General features: G+C 42.6%; 1 protein-coding gene across 1 annotated transcript in view; it reads right to left on the reverse strand.

The window, feature by feature from the left end:
* Nucleotides 1–3,967: 3,967 nt before the first annotated feature.
* Nucleotides 3,968–25,212, reverse strand: part of LOC124280322 — a 100,336-nt gene continuing 79,091 nt past the window's right edge. The window contains 7 exon segments of the mRNA XM_046716218.1: nucleotides 3,968–4,467; nucleotides 5,215–6,045; nucleotides 7,310–7,450; nucleotides 7,945–8,054; nucleotides 8,610–8,736; nucleotides 9,023–9,176; nucleotides 21,435–21,643. Coding sequence (XP_046572174.1) covers nucleotides 4,408–4,467; nucleotides 5,215–6,045; nucleotides 7,310–7,450; nucleotides 7,945–8,054; nucleotides 8,610–8,736; nucleotides 9,023–9,176; nucleotides 21,435–21,643 — 1,632 coding nt within the window. The 3' untranslated portion in view covers nucleotides 3,968–4,407.

Consider the following 25,212-nt stretch of genomic DNA (forward strand, 5'->3'; position numbering starts at 1 on the left):
CATATTAATAATAATATCATATTGATATTAAGTTATGATATTAGAGCAATCTACAAAATAAAGATTGAGTTTTTGTTTCAAATCATTGATAAATCCTTAAAACTGAAGGATGGTGAGTCGTTAGCCTTGCAATAACATGGTCCTGGTATTTAATCGAATCTGGACCAGACAAACCGGTGATGGTCAGGATTAGTAAAGGTACACGTCGTATGAGCTGCTACTTGCTCATACATAAACAATTTATCATCATATCCGATTATCTGGTGTATTTAAATATATCCATGCCTCGTTCGCTTACACAGTTCTGTTGTAACCCCATGCGTATGACACATCATTTTAAACAGCGGTCCAATGAAACTACTCAAAATAGCGAAAACTATTCTGTGCTACGAAAGCGATGGGGTGCTAATGTTACTTTCTTAACGAAGTTATGATATTGGTTTTGTTCTTGTTTGTTTGTTGTTCAACGTCGCCCTCAGCAGTAGTCGAACTATATGACGGCAGTCTATTAAGTAATCGAGTCTGGACCAATGACTGACAGCATGAGCATCGACCTCCGCAGTTGCATTGGGATACGACGACATGCATCAACCAAGTCGGCGTGTCCGATCACCCTATCCAGTAAGTCGAGTATAATTACCTGGATCAAGAATTCCATGCAAATAACTGTTAACGCAAAGTTTTTGTTCGCGACAGAAAATGTTTACAATCAGCACTTCATACAATTTTATCTATGAAACGGAGAATATTTAGGAAACTAATTTGTGAAGTGTTTAACATAATAGAAGCGCTCGTAAAATTCCCAGAACTCATTGTGGTTTGGGCATTTCAAAAAGCATTGCGTGTCATTTGGACGTAAGATATTCTACCCTTGGGCGCGAGTTATCGATTTAACTATAAAGCTGCCTGGTCGCTCCAACCCTAGATGAGGTCTTACAGGTGACCTAAAAAACCGTAAACTGTAATCTCATGTAGGGGTTTTACACGAATAACCCACACAAATAACCTACTCAGTCCGAGCCGACCTGTCCTAGTTGTATGCCTTTATTGTCGTCCACCAGGCAGAGGAATAACAAGTGTCATATTGGTATAGAGGTCCAGGGAATAGAACTGCTCTACAGGTAGACACTGTATGAGTGGTAGCAGCATTGTTGGAAGAAGTCGTAAAGGTAGAGGTGGCTATTGTGGACGTAGTGGTAGTGTCTTTGTTTGTTTGTCGTTTTACGCCGCACTCAGCAATATTCCAGCTATATGGCGGCGATCTGTAAATAATCACGTCTGGACCAGAAAATCCAGTGATCATGAGCATCGATCTACGCAGTTGGGATACGATGACCTGTGTCAACCAAGTCAGCGAGCCTGACCACCCGATTCTGTTAGTCGCCGTTTACGACAAGCATTGGTTACTGAAAACAAGTTCTAACCCGGATCGTCCCAGGTTAGTAGTAGTAGTAGTAGTAGTAGTAGTAGTAGTAGTAGCAGCAGCAGCAGCAGCAGTAGTAGCAGAGCTTCTTGCTGAGCTTCTGCGCAGCTGCAATAGCGTACTTCCGTATCGAGGTAAACATCGTCTACTACCACATTTACGCTTGACATCGGGACATTTCTACAAGGGACTGGCTTTTAATCACTCAAGGTAAGTAAATAACAGTAACTGACAGATAAATTGACAGTTTTATGAAAATTCGTTTTCATCGGACTTTTAAACCTCTTTCTTTATTATATATAATTGGATTTAATATGAAACACTCTTCCATACATTGATGAAGTGAATTTTTAAAATGATCTGGCCCTAATACGCTTCCATACTTCGGATCTCCAACTGGATGTTATGCCCATCAGTTGCTGCGCAGAATTACCGGACAGCAAGCGATGTCGTCAGAGCGCCGGTTAGGTCAACCGTATGGCATAATGCAACGTTAGAATCTTATAGTCAATAAAACTTATATTTCTAGGTAAATATGCATACCAGCATGTTTAGTTACGTAAACCACAAAAAATAAGAGACGTTAGTTGCCGTGTTGCGATCGATGTGCTTAGGTGCGCGGAATTACCGGTCGGCAGTGTAAGTAGTGATCGAGTAGGCAAGGTATTTAAATCACACTAAGGCGTTGTTCGAACACGGTGGTGACGGCCAATAATCTTACTTCTCATTGAAAGCCACAGTCATTGGATTCGGGCATGGCTAAGGGAGACAATTCCCATGAAAATGTCGTTGAAGAGACACGTTCGTTTCTTGTCCCCATCTCTGAAAGAATACGCTGCTTCTTTGTCCACCATCGATAGTCAAGTATGGATAACAATGATACTGAAATTGTATGGTTTTGCAATACTGTCGTACTGAAATGTGCCAAAATATATCAACGTTTACACACGCTTCATGTTCTCACTGTATACTCAGCTATATTCATCTACAAAGCCACAGTCATTTCTGTTTAGCCTGTTACATTCGGTGGTAATTTGGGTTGTGTAGGGATTGGAGGAGTTGCCCCCCTTATATTGTATATGCCTGGCGGAAACGACACATCATGCATCAAGAAAAGACTTATATTATACATTTAATACCGTTAATCTCCAATTTAAGTTATGCGGTACTTGATACTTGAATGAAATGGACTTTGTACCCAAGAGGGGAATGAGGTGCAAACGCTTTTACCACAACGCTACCACGTTGTGCCATGAGGTGAGGTGAGGTGAAATTGGGTTTATCGTCGTGCTTGAGAATATTTCGCTCATATGACGACGTGCATGCGTGTGTATGTGTATGTGCGGCTGCTTGTACTAGTCCAGACTTAAGCTGGTTTTATAGTGCTAGCCCACTGAGATACCATGCCGCAGTGAAGCATGAATACCCCACTCAGACACATTATACTGACTCCGAGCCGACCAGTCCTTGTTGTACCCATTAATGCCGAGCGCCAGGCAGGGACCAACAAGTACCATATTTTAACGTCTTTTGGTATGACGCGGTCGGGGATCGAACCCGCGACCTTCCGCTCTCCGGGCGTTGTGCCATGTGGTGAAAAGAACTTCAGCATTATACATTAAAGACCGCTAGGTTCAGGATCATTATTCAAAGTGATTTCGTGTTTGGTGATTCCAACCTTGAACTTTGGTGTGGCGATCGAACGCGTTAACCCCTGGGCTACCTCAACGCCTGCATGTTTTGAGAGATGTGTACTGTTGACGTTTTTCACGCGGTGCACCTATCCACTACAGACAAGGGGCCGAGAGATTACTATAGGCACGAACGCTGAGATTTCCTCCCCGACCAGCGGATCCAGCAAGGGCTACGGGAAGTAACACTGTTTAACAGTGTCCCTAGTGACTCAAAGAATGTATCAGTGCCTGAGTATGTATGGGTTTACGTCACTTCTAACACTGTTAGTTTCACAACATGCCAACGTAATGTGCAAGGGACGCTTAAAGCAACTCATCAAATGTTTGGTGCTGGTAAACATCAGCTCAACATATCATACTCAACACTGAGTGAGTGAGTATGGTTTTACGCCGCTTTTAGCAATATTCCAGCAGTTTCCCGGCAGGGGACACCAGAAGTGGGCTTCACACACTGTACCCATGTGGGGAATCGAACTGCGAGTTTTCGGCGTAACAATACTCAACACTGGGCGATATGGGCCCCTACACTGTATGTAGAAGTGAGTGAATATGGTTTTACGCCGCTTTTAGCAATATTCCAGCAGTATCCCGGCAGGGGACACCAGAAATGGGCTTCACTCATTACATCTATGTGGGGAATCAAACCCGGATCTTCGGTGTAACGAACGAATGCTTTAGCCACAAGGCTGCCACAGATCATGTCTACACAGAAACATGGCCCCTGTTCTATTAAAAACCACCACAAGGCCATTCCCCGAACCAGATGTAAAACCAGAACTGATTCAGATTTAAGAAACACAGCTGTCTGATTATATGGTTCCACTCACAAATTACTAAAAGAACGATTTCATACGAAAATAAACATAATTTATTGCACCGACGAATGCAATCACGCGATACGTCACGTGATCAAGATCCATACTTCTCCCTCAATCCATGCAAAGTGCTTCTTCGTGCACATCCATTTTTGACACTTTAATTTCTCGCACACAAGTCAGCCATGGCCTGTGACAAAGTCCATTTACTAGCGGGTCACTTCCTGTCCCATGGATCCGTTCACCCTACAGTCATTCTCTGAATACACTCATACTACTTAGGGGTCTTTGCTCGTCTCTGTTCCTTGACCGTCTCTCTTCTTTGACCAATCGGAACGTGAGTATCTCTGATGTCATAATCCACTTGCGTCACAATGACGTCACAATTCCAAATTCAGTTCCACGCAGCTGCCATGACGTTGCACATTATACCCACTGCCCGCACACTGACAATTCAATGACGTCAAAAAGTACGTCAGTGTGACGTCAATGCTGACTTTTGCCCCAACACTTGTCTGGTCAGTTCTTCGAATGCCTGAAATTATAGGAAAGACGTCGATTTAATAAAGCGTACGACCCGTGCGTGATCAACAAGGATAAATAGTATCTGGTACATTTTATATCTTCCTGATCTGTTTCTGCAAATGCATTTGTAGCCAGAAAGTCAGTTTGGTTCAAAGCGCTACGACTGTTTAAAGTCGACGTTAAGGTATGGGAGTTACGACAACCTAGTGATACGACTGTGGTAAGACTTTGTTAAGGAATGGGAGCTACGATCACCTCCGTGCTATGACCGTCAGTCTATGTTAAGGAATGCGACTTACGACCACCTTAGCGATACGACTGCCTTGAGTCCATGCTTAGGTACAGGAATTACGACCACCTTAGCACTACGACTTTCGTAGGTCTATGTTGAGGAATGGGTGTTACGACCAGCTTAGCGCTAATATCGTAAAAGTTACCAATTTCAAGAAGTATTTCAGGACTGCATTACACGTCTCTTTTGACCTGATATAGTTATTGAGGACATATTACCCATTGAATGTATTTTTTTTAAAAGAATTCCGTTGCCCCTCACACTCTGTGCCTCATTATCCCATTCTGATCCTGCTAAGTTATACATTCAAAGGTGAATTAAAAACACGCTCAGTTTCAGACTCCCCGGTACTGCCCAGACTCAACAGCCGCTGTGGACATCAGGTCGCAGTTACGTATTTCTTACGTATTCCTCACAATGAACAGAACAAAGATAGAATCATTTATACAGATCGTGTCCACTTACATCAATCTCCGCCATGATGCTAGGGTTGACCTCTCGTCGTGGGGAGCTGGGTTCGCCCTCAAACGACGATGATGACAAAGTCGGCCCCGCACTGTAGGACCGGGTCATCATCTCAGCTCGTGCAGCAGACAACCCTCTGTCCCGAGGGGAGAGGCGGGCCACAGGGGGTGAAGCTGGGAAGCTTGTCACCCTCGGGGAGGATGGAGAGCGGGGGGAGCGGGGCGAGTAGGAGGACGCGGGGGTGGAGCGCCCGGAGAGCGGACTCTCCGGATCCTGGGAGCCGAGGTGTGACACGTCGCTTGATGACGCCATTGAAGTCAACTCAGCAGAAGACGAAAAACTAATGGACGAAATAATGTCTGCTGTATGAGTTGTCAAGTCTATCATTTCTTGGCTCTGGTTCCCAGGACTGAGTTCCGGGTCATCTGGATTGTAGTCGTCAATATGTAGACTCTGGCTTTTACGGGCGTTCTTCTTCCACCCGGCTTTAGCGAAGGTCCTGTGTGCAAGTCTCTGTACGCTGGCTTTAAGACTGTTGCTTCTTTGGACGGCCTGGTCGTCGGATTCAAAGGAATCTCCCTTCTTCAGAAGATCGCTCTCGGTCGGGACCTTGTGGAAGCCGAGTTTGGACGACTTGACGTTATTGTTGGTATGAACGCCCTCTTGGTTCAGGTTGATGTCAATCTCCTTCAACGTTGTCGACAGCTCCTTCAGCTGCTCAACCAACTGAGGATTCTTGTCGTCCTGAGATTTCTTCTTGCCAATCTTAAACAATGATTTCTTCTGCCCATTTTTGCCTCCGTCCCCAAGCTGCCTCTGAATAGCCTCCATCTGAAGACAGACAGTGAGTGAGTGAGTGATGTCCAATAACAACATTTAAACAATCACATGATCGATGTTTTGGTTCTATGTCGCTCCTAGCAATATTACAGTAATATCATAACGGGGACACCAAAAAACACGTGGAATCAAACCCGAGCATGACAACGACATAACCACAAGACTACCAAACCGCCCTTAAGACAGGATTACACCAACATATCTCAGTGTGGTTTCAAAAATATCATTGTTTTCTTTTAACCGTTGTCAGGAATACTGACGTTTAGGTCGACTGAATGTCATAACATAAGCTTGTGTTTCATGACAGTCATAACTGGCATATTGATAGACACCAGGATCTCTAGCCAGGCATACTGTCATGATAACGTTAGAACATTTATATAATTCAAGAAGACATATTCCTTAGTACTACGGTATTGCTCAGACACCGTGTGGCGTTTCACAATATTTTCTAAATAATAAAGTGTGTGAGTGAGTGAGTTTAGTTTTACGCTGCTTTTAGCAATATTCCAGCAATATCACGGCGGAGGACACCAGGGCTTCACACATTGTACCCATATGGGGAATGGAACGCGGGTCTTCGACGTTAGGAGCGAACGCTTCAACCACTAGGCTACCCCCCACTAAGCTACCACACCGTCCCTCAATACAGTGTGTGAGTGCTGTGAGTGAGTGAGTTTAGTTTTACGCCGCACTCAGCAATATTCCAGCTATATGGCGGCGGTCTGTAAATAATCGAGTCTGCACCAGACAGTCCAGTGATCAACAGCATCAGCATCGATCTGCGCAACTGGGAACCGATGACATGTGTCAACCAAGTCAGCGAGCCTTACCACCCCACCCCGTTAGTTGCCTCTTACGACAAGCATGGGTTACTGAAGATCAATATTCTAACCTGGATCTTCACGGGTTGTGGGAGGTTAGCCCAAACCGATACAGGTCCTCAACGTTTACTTCTATGATGACACCCACTAGTAGAGGCATGGTGCTGACAAACCGGAGCGAACTGGGATTCGAACCCGAGATCTTAGACGTTTCCCACTTTGGTGCTACCCTCGAACAAGGTATTGAGGTGACAAAAACAATTATAATTATCTGCGCTAATGAGGGATTCGAACCCACACCACCGGTTACTGACACACATAAGAGGCCTATCTCTACATAAGATAACTAACTCTGCATTGAAGATTCAAGCACCCACAAACACCGACATCCCCCTCCCCAGCCAGAGCTGTATCATTGAGCCTCCTCTCACCTTGATCTGTGTGGACAGTCGGCGTTGTTTCAGTCTGGTGACGGTGCTGATGTGATCCTCTCCTGTTAACTTCCCCGGCGTCTGCGACGACGTTTGGTTGAATACACCACTCCGACGACAAGGGTGGTCGCTCTGGGTGGCCTGGGGATAAACACGAGCGATATATAAACTCGTTAGACAAAACCGTGTCTATAATTCCACTGTGGACTCACTACAATGGTTCGTGTTTTCTTGTTTAGCGCTGCACTCAGCAACATTCCAGCTATATCGCTGCGGTCTGTAAAGAATCGAGTCTGGATCACACAATCCAGTGATCAACAGCATGAGCATCGATAATATACCATTGCTCGTAAGAGTACCAAAAACATGTGAAGCGGATCATCAGTGAAAGAAATATGAGACCAGGACTGACTGACTGACTGAGTTTAGCTTTACGCCGCATTTAGCAATATTCCAGCAATATCTAGGCGGGGGACACCAGAAATGGGCTTAACACATTGTGATGAGACCAGGATCTCGATCCACAAAGCGTTCGTGGAACGAATGTCTTAGCGCTACGAACGCTTTGCGGACGGACCCAGAAGTATAAACACTGAAAGCCATCTGAATTGTTGAGTAGAGTATGAATTATGTACCATGCGTCTCGCCGCTTGTTTCTTCTCCAGCTCTTCCTTCTGGCGCAGCACTTCAGCCAGCAGCTTCTGTTTGACGCTGCTACGTGTACAACTGGTGTCTTCCTGGCTCACTGAAACATTAACACAGTTACAACCTTCCACGTCATAAGCTTCGTATTTTCAACAACACGAAATATAACTCGAAAGAATGAGTAAGAGCTTTTCTCACAATCTTTAAGTAATATTTGCCCATTTCTGGTGTCCAACACCGTGATATTGTTTGAATATTGTTAAAATCGCCGTAAAATCATTATCTCACTCATTCGACATTTACACCAGAAATGGGTTTAAGAAACTGAACCAATGCGGGGATCAAACCCCGGGACTTCGTCGTGACGAGAGATACTTTAACCACTGGACCACACAACAGCATCTAAGAATCTCGAAATGTAACTGAAGACTGACTGCCTGAGTTTGGTTTTACGCCACTTTTAGCAATATTCCAGCAACATCACGGCGGGGGACACCAGATATGGGCTTCACACATTGTACCCATGTGGGGATTCGAACCCGGGTCTATGGCGTGACGAGCCAACGCTTTAACGACTAGGCTACCCCACCACCCCTGTAACTGAAGAAGTCTGAATCGTCTTGAAATAATAGTCGACGATCATCTATAAACAAACCTTGGTTTTCATGTTCATTGTCTTCGCTACTTTCATCTTCCGGAAGTTGCGCAGCTTCCTGCAGCCCATCGGACCATTCCTCCATCTCTTCACGTGAGTCAAAAGACAGGTAAAGAGGAATGTAATTCTGAAAGATAAATATAAAGGTTATATGCACCATCGACATAACACATATCATATACACTGGAATCTGTTGAAATCAGACTGTGACTAATTTTGAATTGTCAGTACCATATTAACTGTCCCACTATATTTTAAAACCGCTTATATAATTCGGTTACAAAGATAGTTGAAAAAGTGTTTCAATAACCTAAACAAATTCATTTCGGAATGTAAATATATGTAATACACAGCACTCCTCCCAAACAATTAAAAACTGAAAATGATTTTAAATATTCCCCACTGTCCTTTACCTCGTGTGATAAATGAATGACGAATCTCTTCCCTCGGAACTGGTCAATGAGTGACGTTACTTGGTAACCATGGAGATAGCTGATGTCGACCGTTACTTGGTCCTCGGGGGTTAGATAGCAGTACAGGTAAGCGCCTTTGACAATGTACCAGTACCTGGAATAGATCAAAGAGGATGCAGGTGAGCTGTAATCAACAGGTGGAAAAAACTCTGAGAGTCTGCGCCAGAACAGTACAGATTAAGCGGGTGAGTGAGTTAATTGGCTTTAACGCCACGTTGGCCAATATTTCATCTTGATATGGTTGGAAAGTCCAAGGTGAAGCTGGTGTTAGTTTTTACCTCTTCGGTGAGTGAGGGACTAACTGAATGTGTTTAGTTTTACGCCGCAATGTTCCAGCAATGTCACGACGAGGGACACCAGAAATGGCTTCATACATTGTACCCATGTGCGGAATCGAACCCGTGTCTTCGGCGTGACGAGCGAACGCTTTAACCACTAGGCTACCCCACAGCCCGCCTCTTTGTTGAATTCCATGAGCGTGGACATGGCGGCCGCTGACAAACTAACAAACATACTAAGGGCGACTGACTGACTGACTGAGTTTAGTTTTACGCCGCTTTAGCAATATTCCAGCAATATCACGGCGGGGGACACCAGAAATGGGCTTCACACATTGTGCCCATGTGGGGAATCGAACCCGGGTCTTCGGCGTGACGAGCCAATGCTTTAACCACTAGGCTACCCCACCGTACTAAGGGCGAACCTGGATGAACCTGAACCAATGATCAAAGGTTTCTGGTGTACCAAAGGGACTAAACTCTTTGCAACGAATAGGTCTGAATTCAAAACTACTGGATAACCCGCGCCCACTTCTCTCAGAAAGAAGACAGCATCACCAGTACCCGCATTAGTTGCAAAATCGATCACGAGAATTGACGAGAAACATAATCATGTTATCATGTGATCTATACACCTCACAAAACCCCGGAAACACTAAGACGCTAATGTCGCAGCATATCCAGTGTCTATCGTACAAAACAAACTGCCAGTAAAATGCGAATTCGCCAGCTGACCCAGTAATACGGTATGTTCCGCTTCTAAGTGAGTTCCGTTCCTAATGGGACCGCATTCGTGACGACTCACATGTTAAGCCCTCTGTTTCCCGTAGAACTCATTTGACTATCCCACACAAACTGCTGAATCTAGGCCGCTATATATCTTCATGAACAAAATTCTTCTGGACTCTTCTATCAAGACATATTGTTAATAGTGGGACAATATATAACGAATATTTTAGTTTCTTTCAGTTTCTTGGCAACCAACTTTTGTTTCCCTATCATGAGTTAGTGAGTGAGAGGCTTGACCTACTTTGAACAGAATAGAATAGATCTGGTCTTAAGAACAATATCAATCACTGGATTGTCTGGTCCAAATATCATTATATACAGGCAACCGTCATACAGTTGCGGTGTTAAACAACGCCCATACGCACACGCACACGCACACGCACAAACGAAGTGAATCAATTCGGAGACATTCAACACTTAATATCCACGTTGAAACTACCTTGTCCGATATTTATACAACATACATACTCAGTCGTACGTTCAAGGAATCAAGGAATCATGTTCATCATCACGATAATGTCGCATAAATATCACAATAGGACAACAGCGATTTTCCCAATGAGGAACTGAACAAAACAATCAACCCAAATATCAACAAAAACATAATAAAGAATGAGGACAATTTTATGGATATACAACTTCTTTATTCTGTATAGGCGACGCTATGACATAAATCCTAATGTCGTTGTCAACTTGAGCAAGTCATCACCACTTGCTTGACACCGACATTAGGATCTATGTCGTAACGTCGCATATACAGAATTAAGAAGTTGAATATCCATAAAATTGTCCTCATTCTTCAACTCACCTTCTAGAATGCCAATCAAAAGGATAAAACATAACACCCACATGGAGGTATAACGGGAAAATATAAGCAATACCTCCGCGAAAACATAGCAAACGGCATATATACAAAAATACCCTCCATGAACACATCACTGACATCTTGTACAAATACATAAAAACTATGAATATTAATTCTACTCACAAGTGACTATCGACCTGATTCCAATGGTGACCGATAACGGTGTTTCGTCTAGCCTCTAACAGTAAAAACAGGTTGTCTGGCACGGCTTCCTATCACGCACCTGTCCCAGTCTCTTACCCACAACTGTCTGTACGTTGTACTAAACCATGGAATGGCCTCACACACCATAGACATGTCTTGTTTATACGTAGGTCAGGTCGGACTTACACAGGCCCGGGATGTCGTAAACTACAGGCTGTTACACTAACCGACTGAACTAATGGTACTATAGTATACGTTATCACCTACACAAACAGGCGTGTAGGCAAATGAGTGTCAGTGTTGCATGCAGAGAACCGAGTTACATTTCACGTGAAATTGTTATTTTTATTTGCTTGGCTATAGGGTTTCAACGTCTTGTTTCACCACTAGTTATCAACAGGTGTGTGACTTCAGTGAGTGAGTGAGTGGGCTTTACGGCGCTTTTGACCAGTATTTCAGTCACATCACGTGTATGTCTGCTTCATGTGGGAAAGTAGTCCGCAGTGATACAGATCTCAGACGTTTATCATTTAATGAAAACCAAAAGTATGGGTTTACTGCTACCAAAGCTAGAAATTTAACGAGGGGAATTTGGGATTCGAACCCACGGTCATGTGATTTGGAGTAAGTGAATTGTGTTTTACGCTGCTTTTAGCCATAGTCCAGTAATATCAAGGGGGGGGGGGGCACCATAAATGGGCTTTACGCGGGTGGGGAATCGAACACCGTTCTTCGGCGAGACGAGCGAACGCTCTAACCACTGGGCTACCATGAGATTCGGACAGCTCTAATGGGATGCAACAGTGACTTGCGGCGTCTTAAACAAATAGACCACCCTCACAACTCGAATGTTTTACCAGTATTTAGTCCCATTAGCAAAGTATACTTGTTTTTTTTGTAAGATAAGATATACGAATGGCTCAAGTTTATAATGTGAGGTAGTCTAGACTTTAGTTGAATTAGTATTTTTTAATTTAGTCTCTAGGGTCGGGGAGACAAACTACTTGAGTCTCAGAGTGAGTGAGTGAGTGAGTTGGGTTTTACGCCTCTTTTAGCAATGTTCCAGCAATATCACGGCGGGGGACACCAGAAATGGGCTTCACACATTGTACCCATGTAGGGAATCGAACCCGGGCCTTCGGCGTGACGAGCAAACGCTTTAACCACTAGGCTACCCCACCGCCCCACTTGAGTCTCAGAAGCATTAACCGTTAGAAAGTGAGTTTAGGAGAAAGTAGACCCACTTATCAGTACTCTGCATTAACCGGTGCCTCTACACAGATGACACGGGAGATAGGGACCGGCTATTTTAGTAAAAGAAGCCACTAAAAAGCCTAATAACAAAGTTCGCGTTTTAATGAATGTGAATAAATCACATCCACGGCATAAGTAAGTCATGTTTAACAGGCCCACGTCATACAATGGGTATTTGCTGTCCCTTTATCTCGTTCACCAGTGCGGTTATCTATGTGAGTGTCAGTGATTCTACCGCTCTACATCATTATAGCTTGTAAGGCTTGTTAGGCTTGTTATTGTACATCGGCCCTTCCACAAAGTGATGTTAGCTCTACAGCTGCCCTTACACACACATTTTAGTTGGTTTTGTGGTTTGTTTTTTAAAGCCGACCTCAACATATATTCCAGCTATATGGCGGCTGTTTGTAAATATTCGAGTCTGAACCAGACAATCCAGTGATCAACAAAGTGAGCATCGATCTGCGCAATTGGGAACCGATGACATGTGTCAACCAAGTCAGCGAGCCTGACCATCCGATCCCGTTAGTCGCCTCTTACGACAAGCATGGATTACTGAAGATCAATTCCGGATCTTCACGGGTCAGCCAAAATAAAGTGAAGTATGGACAAGTTGGACTTAACGCCTCGTTGATGAGCATTTAAGATGCATTGCAGTGTGAGTTTAATGTGGGAGGGGGCGGTCGGGTTAAAGCGTTCGCTCGTCATGCCGAAGACCCGGGTTCGATTCCGTGTATACAGTGTGTCTAGCCGAAGTCTAACAGTAAAACCAGGTAGGTTGTCTAGCACGGCTTCCTTATCACGTAGTGTACATGGGATAATAATTTAATCAAGACACACAAACAAAAACAGGTTTGTCTGCTTCAGGGGACGATGAGGCTGCCAAATGATTAAAACGTTCGACCGTCACGCCAGACATTCGGGTTCGATTCCCCACATGGGTACAATGTGTTAAGCCAATTTCCGGTGCCCCCGCAGTGATGTTGCTGGAATATTGCTACACGCATTGTAAACTCACTTAACTGTCCTCAGACAATCAGGCACATAAATTCAATCGTAAACATGCGCATATCATCCAGAGATAAAAATACATTTCCCCTACGACACCTGATGTACGTACATCAACGACCGCGGACTTTCAATAAAGGCTGACCACAAAGCTGTTAGGGGTTCGTCCTATCGTAGGTAATCAGCAACATCAAGGTACCTCTTTCGCGAGGTGGAAGTTGAGTAAGTCTGTATCCATAAAATTGGTATTTGCCTTACGTCAGTAAGGAATCTGCTACAATAACAGAAGGAGAATGTGGAATGTTGACGTCACGGAAGTCCAAGTGTGGGACTTGAGTTGCAGCGGCGACTGGATGTTGTGATCAGAGCATCCTTTGATGTGAGCAGCTATATGCTCCTGCACGGGTTTACAGCATTCAAGTCCTCAATAAACCTTTCAAAATGTTTTACGGTGGACACGTGCAAGTTTAACGCATGGACGACAGGTGTGAGGCTGGTACCCTTCCCTGTTAAATTTTTGTTTGTTTGTTGTTTGACGCCGCACTCAGTAATATTTCAGGTACATGGAGGCCGTCTTTAAATAATAGATTCTGGGCCAGACAATCCAGTGATTAACAACATGAGCATCGATCTACGCAGTTGGGATACGATGACATGTGTCAACCAAGCCAGCGAGCCTGACCACCCGATCCCGTTAGTCGCCTCTTACGACAAGCATAGGTTGCTGATGACCAATTCTAACCCGGATCTTCAAGAGTACCCTGTTTAGACTTGTTTAATGTGTTACTGTGTTTACAGGTGAACAACTGCCTTGTCTTTGTGTGAGTTTATGACGTTCGCACCGGTCGCACAGGATGCGGTGACCTTTTCGCGAACACCTGGTGTCATCACTGTTTAATAATTATTCATAAACATATGCTTATAATACAGTGGGAACTGATTTTAAAATAAGAGGCAAGTTATGGAGTATGAGTGAATATGGTTGAACGCCACATTAAGTAATAATGATGCAGGTCTCGAGACTTTCACCACTTTGGTAAACCCACGAGTACGCAGTGGTGCCAGGAACATAACCAAGATAGACCAGGACTCGAACCCATTGGCAAAGGTTTGTGCCCGCCTACGGGTCGCAACCCTTCACTGTGGTACAAGCTTGATACATACACCCGCTAATTTTATCAACCACTGTGAATAATATGTTTAGAGGACGACTCTTATTCCTGTAAAAGTTATTCTCCATTTTAACTACTTCTTATACCTTACGAAATGTAGAATAGGAAGCTCCCAGCGCTATGAATGTAAGACTTCAGTTCTAATTATACTGCAAGGTACTGGATGTGGTCGAACCTATACACGGGCACTTGTTTAGAGCTGTTCCTCAAACACCAAAACAACCAAAACGTGAACAGGTTCATTCTACTTTTAAACAAAATCCATAATATATATTTATTTTTTTACCTTAACTCATTGCCGCCTTCAAGATCAAAACAATGAACTTTCCTAAGAAAGTGAAAACACAGAATGTCCTCCCTGACCTCTTATAACGGAGCGACGTGACTCAACCAAGTACTCTCGGATAGTAGAACACTGATGTGTTACCGTTATAACCTGTTTTATAACGGGAATTACAATCATGTAAAGCAACTGTTTCAAAAGTTCCGTAATTAATGTTATTCCAAACCTCAAAGAATCATACAATTAGTCAAAAGACATACACCACCCTTTCTATATGCACTGAAAAATGTATTGTTTGGAGTGAGTGAATTTCGTTTTACGCCGCTTTTAGCAATATTATAGCAATATCCAAACTAATGTTTGGAAACCTTTACACAGGACATTGACTACTTTTAGACATCATCGATACCTAACGATGAATAAGAAATCATCGATAGCGGATAAAAGTAAGACAAATCAGCGTTATCTGATGAATGTATAAGACAGCACCGACAGACCTGAACACTGTAGGTTATTCCAAGCACCTGTTCGCATCAAATGAGGAGGAGGCAATTGCCAAGGAACCGTTACCAGTAATGTTTCTGTGTAATCGATTTTCGTCACAGTTCAAAACGATTATTCCACAATGTAAACAAACACGATTTTCAAACACTAAATTTACACAAAAATATATTTTAAAATGTTTCTTAAATCGTAAAATAGTGGATTAACCACGCTTACTATACAGAAAGAAGGGGTTACAAACTAAGTGACTTAGAATTACATGTACAATAGAACAATGTACAAATAGTTCCCCGTTATCCTTTGTCCAAGTGTATAGAAGAGTACAGGACACTACTATGGAGATGTCGGTACAAGAAACACATACGTTACCCACCGATCATGGCTCTCCTCCCTCTGTGCTGCGGCTCTATTGATGGGGCATGCTTATTGATAAATGCCGTACCCGCTGAACCGTGGTGAGAAGAACCAAATGTTCCCAGCTAACCACAACGGGCTGACTAAATGCCACTATCCAATACCCCTTGATCTCACTCTCCTGCGGGGGAACGCATGGGATGCTACCTGGTGCTTTCTCATCAACAGGTAACTTAATTAACCAGACTTCAATTCTATGGCGTTTTATGTGTTGATATTTTCCTTGAAGAAGATATCAATGTCCCATTAAGGCGAATCAAACCTGAACATTATTTTAAGAAATTAAACATATGTGAGAGATTTGGCACTTTGAAATTTAATTTTAGAAGTTTCACACTCATAATTTAGACGTGTATACCGTGGAATCTATTCCTTTTCTTTTAGTTGTATGAAATAGTAAATGAATTTGGGTCAATAGACTTGAAATTAGTCATCGATTTATGCCAAAAGACCATGATTTCCCTTTTCACTGATTTTTACAATAACTGTTCTTATTATTTTATAATTTTGATCTCGATTGTGACTTTTACGATAATAGAGACTTGTTATTTTCTGGCGTTGACCTTATTACATCGCACAAACGTATCATCCGAACAACGCATTAACTTATCAACACACCAACGTATCATCCGAACAACACATTAACTTATCAACACACCAACGTATCAACCTAACAACGCATTAACTTGTCAACACACCAACGTATCATTCGAACAACGCATTAACGTATCAACCTAACAACGCATTAACTTATCAACACACCAACGTATCAACCTAACAAGGCGTTAACATATCAACACCAACGTATCAACCTAACAACGCATATACCCACAACGCATAACATATCAACACATCAACGTAACCTAACAACGCATTACTTATCAACTTATCAACACACCAACGTATCAACCACGTATCATAACAACGCATTAACATATCAACACACCAACGTATCAACCTAACAACGCATTAACATATCAACACATCAACGTATCAACCAAACAACGCATTAACATATCACACCAACGTATCAACCTAACAACGCATTAACATATCAACACACCAACGTATCAACCAAACAACGCGTTAACATATCAACACCAACGTATCAACCTAACAACGCATTAACATATCAACACCAACGTATCAGCCTAACAACGCATTAACATATCAACATCAACGTATCAGCCTAACAACGCGTTAACATATCAACACCAACGTATCAACCAAACAACGCGTTAACATATCAACACCAACGTATCAACCTAACAACGCATTAACATATCAACATCAACGTATCAGCCTAACAACGTTCCTCCACATCACCCAAAACGCCTTAACATATCACCTTAACAACGCTTTAACATCACCGCGTGTCCATCAAACATCCACAAACACGCCATTGTTGCAGTGGCCAATTGTCCGGTGGACCTTTTACAGGGTGGGACATCTTCTCACGTAACCGTTCAGACATGGGGATAGATAGCTGACCATTTCCCACGTGCGCGTTTCTCGCCCGCTGAGGTCAGTGTCCGTGATATTTACATTCCATGTCCAGGGGAACTGTACCCCGACACAACCTGCACTATCTGCCGCACGTGTTGTTGCCTTCGTCAACGCGGTGGAAGTTGTCCATCAGCGAGAATACTAGACTAACACCTAGTCTCTGAAATGAACATATTTTACTGAAAAAAGTTCATAGTAAAAAAAAATATATATATAATGAAAAGGAGCCCTGAGGCTGAGGAAATCTAGACTTGCCACATTTTCTAGACTTGTGTGGGCTTTCTTGGATATATTTGCTTCAGGGTCTGTACGATAGACTACGAGAATATCTGACACGAATTATCTTTAGTCTTCAAGACTTTCCTTTTATCCAGTAATTTAGATTAAGCCTGCTTTATTTCGTATTTAAATTCTGCCGAAGATCTGGAAAATATTGAGTTATTATAATACTTGCTGAGTTTTATCATCAAGAATGGTTTTGATTAAAATTAATTCACATGCCTATTTTTATCAAGACTGGTTTACATTAAAATGATTCACTTGCCTATTTTCATCATCAAGACTGGTTTAGATTAAAATGCATGCCCTTGTCTAGTATTATCTTGACTGTTTTATTGAAGTAAATGCAGACATACAGCCAGGTTGCGGTAAGTCATTTGCTTGTGAAGAAAATAAACCATATCCATAGACCTAGACTTGCACAAGTCTGAAAGGTCAAATTTAATAGTTTAAATGATAATTTCTGAACACTAATTAATAAGAAACTGAGCTCCTTGTACTGTCCGCTTATCTAGACTTGCTTCTTCAAAGGATAGAATTACTCTACATCCATGGGCTCAACATTCAGTACAGCCTTGGAGCCCCGTGAAGGTCCGGGTTAGAATGAACCTTCAGTAACCCATGCTTGTCGTAAGAGGCCACTAACGGGATCGGGTGGTCAGGCTCGCTGGCTTGGTTGACACATGTCATCGTATCCCACTTGTGCAGATCGATGCTCATGCTGTTGATCACTGGATTGTCTGGTCCAGACTCGATTATTTACAGACCGCCGCCATATAGCTGGAATATTGCTGAGTGCAGCGTAAAACTAAACTCACTCACTCACCAGTACAGCCTTGGAGCAAGGCTACATAGACTGTAAAAAAAGTCAACTGTTCCAAAGCTATGTGACAGTTGCAGGCGAGAGACGCGTGTTCTCATAAAGCTGTCTTGATCTTATTTTCTGCGCTATTTTCGAGAAAGTAATGTGTGTCGGACCTGTTATGTCTGGGCAGATAACATCACAACACCCACTCTCACGCCTCGCGCGCTCAGGAACATCAAACTGGTGGTGTATGTTCTCGAAAAATAATCCCAAAACAAGTCCCATTACCTCTTTGATCTTTGAGGATTATGTAGACGATCAGAGGCCGTGACACTGCAGATAAGGAAGCTACTTCATCTTCTTGCGTGGTCTTCCTGTAACCTTACGTTAACTCTACAATCCGTTATCTTGCTCTCAGTCTGACACTGTACAACCATTTACAATCTGTAATTTACAATCAACTGAAGATGTTCCACAATCAACTGACAATGTCTTACAGATTACAATCAACTGACAATGTCATACAAGCAACATAAGATTCTCCACAATCAACTGGCAATATCTTACAGATTACAATCAACTGACAATGTCATACATCAAATAAGATTCTCCACAATCAACTGACAATGTCATACATCAAATAAGATTCTCCACAATCAACTGACAGTGTCTTACACATTAAAATCAACTGACAATGTCCGACAATTAACTGAAGATGTTCCACAGTCAACTGACAATGACCCTGGTTAGATTCCCCACATGGGTACAACGTGCGAAGCCCATTTCTCGTGTCCCCCGCCATGATATTGCTGGAATGTTGCTCAAAGCGGCGTAAAATATAACTCACTCACATATTACAATCAACTGACAACGTCATACAATCAACAGCCAATGTTCCACAATCTACTGACAATGTCTAACAGATTACAATCGCCTGACATTGTCCTACACAGGGCTCCAGATAAGGGCCGTATCGGCGTATGTACGGATAAAAAATATGCACGATACGGTAGGAAATAATTTAGAAAACGTAGAAGATACGCACAACGGCAATGATGTACGGTCTTAGAATCATTTACAGACGTATTTTTCTGAAACATTATTGTTTTATTGTTTTTTGACCTTTTTACTTAAGCGTAGCAATGTTGTGGTGCATATATGAAACGAAACACTAGGTTACAGATACTCCATTAAATTCCATTCAGTACTCTAAATGTACTCTTAAGGTTTTCCAGTACTCCTGTATTGAAAAAATATGGAGTACGTACTCCTGATGATGAAAACTTATCTGGAGCCCTGCCTACAGTCAACTGCCAATGTTCCACAATCCATTGACTACGTTTTAAGATTCACAATCAACTGAAAATGTTCTACTATCAACTGACAATTCTGCAATCAATTTACAATCAACAAGCAACTGGCAATGTCCTAAAGTAGACAGACCATATCGCACAATGTTCTACAATCTAAAACCTGCATCAGCCAATGAAGCTGACATACCTTAATGTCGCTGGTCGACCTAACACCAACTTCACTTCCACGCTATAACATGACAACATCCTTCGTGAGCAGCGAGTCTTCTCGAGGTTCAACAGAAACGTATCCACTGACATAATATTTCTTTATCACAATTCCGCCAGACATACTGCACATGTGGGACTGATAAGAATATCTGGTTCTTATTTTCAGATTCTATCCCTAACTGTTTTTCTGTGCTGTTTATAAAGCACATGTTCCAAGCTAGTGGTGTATATATCTGTATATCCCTACCTGTTCACGAGATACACACACACAATACGGTCTTAGCCTCTGTTTCTGTACAGTGCACAAGTGGACGTATCAATGACAAGTAACCCTTACCAAATAACATGACCCAATGCGCGATAGGGGCCGAGCTAACCAACTGCAGGGCCCCTACCATGGGTAAGCAAGCTCCTATCTCGATACGGTGTGTGGCATAGCTAAACAGTAGACCAGTGTTCGAATTACCGGCAGATTTGGGGAAAGGGAAATATTTGCAGGAAACAGGTTATCACAGATACTGCTGGTAATTTACGCTGGAAATGATATTCTGGCGGATACACCTTCCCTGAATAAATAAAGTACAAGATGTGGATGGCGAGTTTGTGAATGAGGGTGATACCAAGTCAAAACACGATATACCCACACCGTTTAATTCTCAGAATATAAGGGCCGCAAAACAAATCTGAAGTCGTTGTTTTGGCTGTGAGTCTTCATGTGTGAGTCAGAAAGGACGAGGAAGTAGGCAGAACTGGGCGGTAGCGTGTTGTCTTTTAAACTCCAACAATATCTGCATTTTTATATTTTCGTTTTAACACTACACAAATAAAACAACCCGTTCAAACAAAATATTGATGTAGAGGCCCTCCTATTTCCTGACAGCATCCTCCGTGACACAACGTGATGACAATCCACACTAAGATAGCATCTATTAGTAATATGTATTCTTTAACAAAGTAACTTTGAAATCTAAATCCGGTGCAAAAGCTTGCAGCATATCACCAAAATGTACACATGTATATGGTAGAAAGGAAAATGAAAGCAATGAATGAATAATCGTTATATCTGGTTGCCGCAGGCGTGGCTGTTGGGGCATAAACGTGTAGTTCACACCGTGCATACATGCACGTGTGTGCCTGTATAAACGTTTGGTTCCATTCCTGAGGGACAATATGGCTGTCAAATAAACCTCTTTGAGAAGCACATCCCAAAACTGATGGATCAAATAAATATACCCTTTATCCATGCACTATAGTATATATCTACTGGTATATTTCAAAGCCTTGCAACACACGCACCTTACCTTCCACTGTAAACACACCCCACGTGTTCCCAAAGTAAGCGCTCCTTGCCTTCTGCAACCCTGCTATCAGACTTACCACTTCTTACTCAACTCGCTATCTTAATACCCCAAACAGAGTTAATCTCTCCAATAATAGCTTATAGAATAACAAGCGATAACGCGACCTCCTGGCACCTCTATCCCTCCACCGTGAACATGCATCGAACACTACAAGAATTCCACCCTACCTGATCCACTGGCCATTAAATCCTTTGCGCTCCAAATATCCTGCAATGGAGGGAGATTCTAGTTCCTCGGCTGGAAGTCTTCTTACAGCGAGGGGTCTGGGTCTGGCTCTACCCCCTCGGGTTTTGTCCTCGGGGGTGACGCTATCTATCCAGGGGGTGTGGGGATCGCCAATCGACTTGGAGCGTCCCGCCTTTACTTCCAATGGACCCTGAAAACAACACAGCAATCATGGGAACGGTGCGGAATCTCGTAACGGTTGATGATTCTAGAATCCGTTACCATCGTTCCGGTACTTCGCGAACCATTTGGTGATAATGTATACTGTATCAGAACCCGTTCCGGATTAAGCTTCTGGAATCCGTTCCATAACTATGTAATTGATCCGGAATGTCGAAGATAATATTACAGCAGGTCTCCTGCTCATGTGTACAGTGTTATCTGAGAGACACAGTTGAATGTCAGACTCTACCACAGTGTCCTTTCAAGGCACCATATGCGCTGTTTCCGCGGGGCCTCGTAAGGGTGAAAAATGTTTAAAGTTGGAGACCATTTTTATTCGGAGCTTAAATCTTTTCACGCTTATCGAATCTGTACACGAACATTTTTCCAAGCAATTTCAAATTTATTTCTTAAGTTTTTTTCTAAATTTGCTTTAGATCATTCACAGAATGTCGAACAAATCAAAAACATGTTACCACACATTCACAATTCCGGTAAATAATTATATGTTATCGTATAGGTTCTCCAAAACATTGGCTACCCTCACAAACAGCTATATGGGCCTGGTGATCAATGCCATCGATCCATAACAATGAATTATACGTAATCGATACACTCCTGAAAATACTTAACGATATACCAAATCTGAAATCTTACAGATAAACCTACTTATATATACAGCTACCTACATGTCACATAATCCATGTGGAAACCTTTGACCCTTTGTTCTGTTAACACAAAGACAATTACATACACCGTCGGCATAGAGTCTGTGGTTCACAACTGTCCAGATCCAAACTGCTCCTTAAACCCTGGCCACTATATAATATCCCTTTGTTTTACGTTCTTAGAGTAGTTCAAGTCTTTACAAGGCATGCTAACGGCAGGGTTCAATTTTTATAAAATCTTAATTACAATTTTGGGGTGTGGCTTTTTTGTTATAATGAGTGAATGAGTTGAGTTTTGAGCCACTTTTAGCATAATTCAGCTAGATGACAGGACTGGCACCAGATGACAGGACTGGCACCAGATAACATAATGACACCCAACCAGAGACCATATCGTCATTTAAGTAGATATTAAGTGCAACAACCTTGAACGTACCATAAACCCCATTTCATATCACCTCAAAACATTCGCTCATGTACCTTCTTGCAATATCAAACACAGTTCGAAAATAGGACACCAAACAAAAAAACATTGATAAGTTCCAAAATACTATACATGTACATGCACATATATCGAAAAATAAAAAGATACGTATTTCTCTGTAGCCGACATAATCGTGAGTATCACTGCACTTAAATCTCTCAGACTCAACGTCAACATGATACAGTGCAGTTAACGCTCGAAAAGGGCCGGATGGTGTGATCGCAAAGCCCTGAACGAGGACATGAAGAATTTAGCCGTGTGACTGGGGACCCGGGCAGGAACGTGAGGCAAGTGGCTCTAAGTTCCAACACATTTGTTGACCAGGTGCGGCGGCTCTTAAATCAAAATATTTCCCCGAGATCGAATTACTCAGAAGCATTCGGAAATTCCTCATTTTCCTTTCCCTATTTCCAGCCCCCAAGCAATGAATGAACCAGATAACTGACAACATGCGCTGTGGCGGTCATACTGCGCTAGTCACATACTGTCGCGACACCAGCCAGATTGCTTAGGCATGAAATAACTGTTAATATCGCGAAGTTGTGTCTCCGACTAGGTTCTGTCTACAAACAACACTAGAGGCGTACCAGTAATTGCGCTTGGACCATATTACACCATATATGTACTGCTATAACGTTAATTTCTTAGTGTAGTAGTAGTAGTAGTAGTAGTAGTAGGACCATATTACACCATATATGTACTGCTATAACGTTAATTTCTTTAGTAGTAGTAGTAGTAGTAGTAGTAGTAGTAGTAGTAGTTTTAGTTTTAGTAGTAGTGAGTAGTAGTGAGTAGCGGTGGTAGTGGTAGTAGTAGTAGTAGTAGTAGTAGTTGTTGTTGTTACAACTCGGTACTTTAAATTAGTGAGTGAGTGTTGTTTTACGCCGCTTTTAGCAATTTTCCATCAATATCACGGCAGGAGACACCAGAAATGGGCTTCGCTCATTGTACCCATGTGGAGAATCGAACCCGGGTCTTCGGCGTGACGAACGAACGCTTTAACCACTAGGCTACCCCACCGACACTTTGGATACTAACGTAAGTCAGGTCCGAATATTCATCATATTTCCTTAATATTAGTTAGTGTCATAAGGGTCAAAGAATTGCCTGATATCAATAATTTGATTGGAGTAAGATCACAGTAGAGATTATGCCCTACATCCTTGGCTCGCTTATGAAAATTGTCACGAATGCATTTACCACTCAACCTGAGCCTTGGCATGCTTTACAAGAGGGTGAGTGAGTGAGTTTAGTTTTACGCCGCACTCCGCAATATTCAAGCTATATGACAGCGGTCTGTAAATAATCGAGTCAGGACCAGACAATCCAGTGAACGACATTATCAGCATCGATCTACGCAATTGGCTTTGTAAGAGGATAACCAGACAAATAAACATGTACTAAACTGCACTATACAATTCTGTCATGAAGAGCCGCCACATTAATCAAACCACTTCCTTTCATTATAATGGGTACAAAAAAGCAGTTGTTGGAAGACAGAGGAGGTGGGCTCTGTAGCCTGACATGATTATGCGAGTGAGGGTGACAATACATTGAATTTCTTGTTTCGTCCAATCATAACACTAAGAAATGAAAGGTACAGCATACGTTTGGCGTTTTGGCGATCATATTCAGCACTGAACTCCGTAACTCCACATCGTAACAATAGCCCCCTCATTCTTAAATTTCATCCTTCCCCAGAACGCTAACCCTCCCTAGATCACTAACCCCTCCCCTTGAAATTAATCCTTCCACACCCGCTATATGAAACTTTAGTCCACAACAGCAACAATCAACGCTATCCCTAACTCCATAATATTCAACCCCACTCCGTAACACTAACCTCTATCACCAACCCCTAACCCTCTCCTCATAATACTGACCCCGACTCGATAACTCTCACCCCCTCTCTTAGCACTAACCCTAGACTAAGGCTTAGTCTCTGAATATATATAATTTTGATACTAACAAACAAGCCCATTTATATTGAAAAGGAGCCCTCGGGAGACCAGAGATTCAGAACCTGAGGAAATCTAGACTTGCTTTATTTAGGGCTTTAGAAATTAATGTGGTTCAGGGACTGTGAGACAGACTACACTAACCCCTACGCCGAACTTCCTACATCCATCTCCATAACACTAACCCGAATAACTCCATAAAAATAAGCCCGACCCCAAAACCCTAACACCGAAACACTGACCCAGACCCCATACCTAGAACACTAACCCAGACACCATAACACTACCCTTCCACTCCTCCTTCCCCCACCCCTCCTTCCCCATGCACACAGCACTGACCTCTCCACATAACGCTAATCCCCGTGACTAATCTCGCCCTGTAACAATCATCCTCAACATGAGACTAACCCTGACCCCAGAACACTAGCCCCCGCCCCATAAAACTAAC

The sequence above is a fragment of the Haliotis rubra genome, unplaced genomic scaffold (genome assembly GCF_003918875.1).
Source record: "Haliotis rubra isolate DU_JTF1 unplaced genomic scaffold, ASM391887v1 Scf265, whole genome shotgun sequence".
NCBI classification, from domain to species: Eukaryota; Metazoa; Mollusca; class Gastropoda; order Lepetellida; family Haliotidae; genus Haliotis; species Haliotis rubra.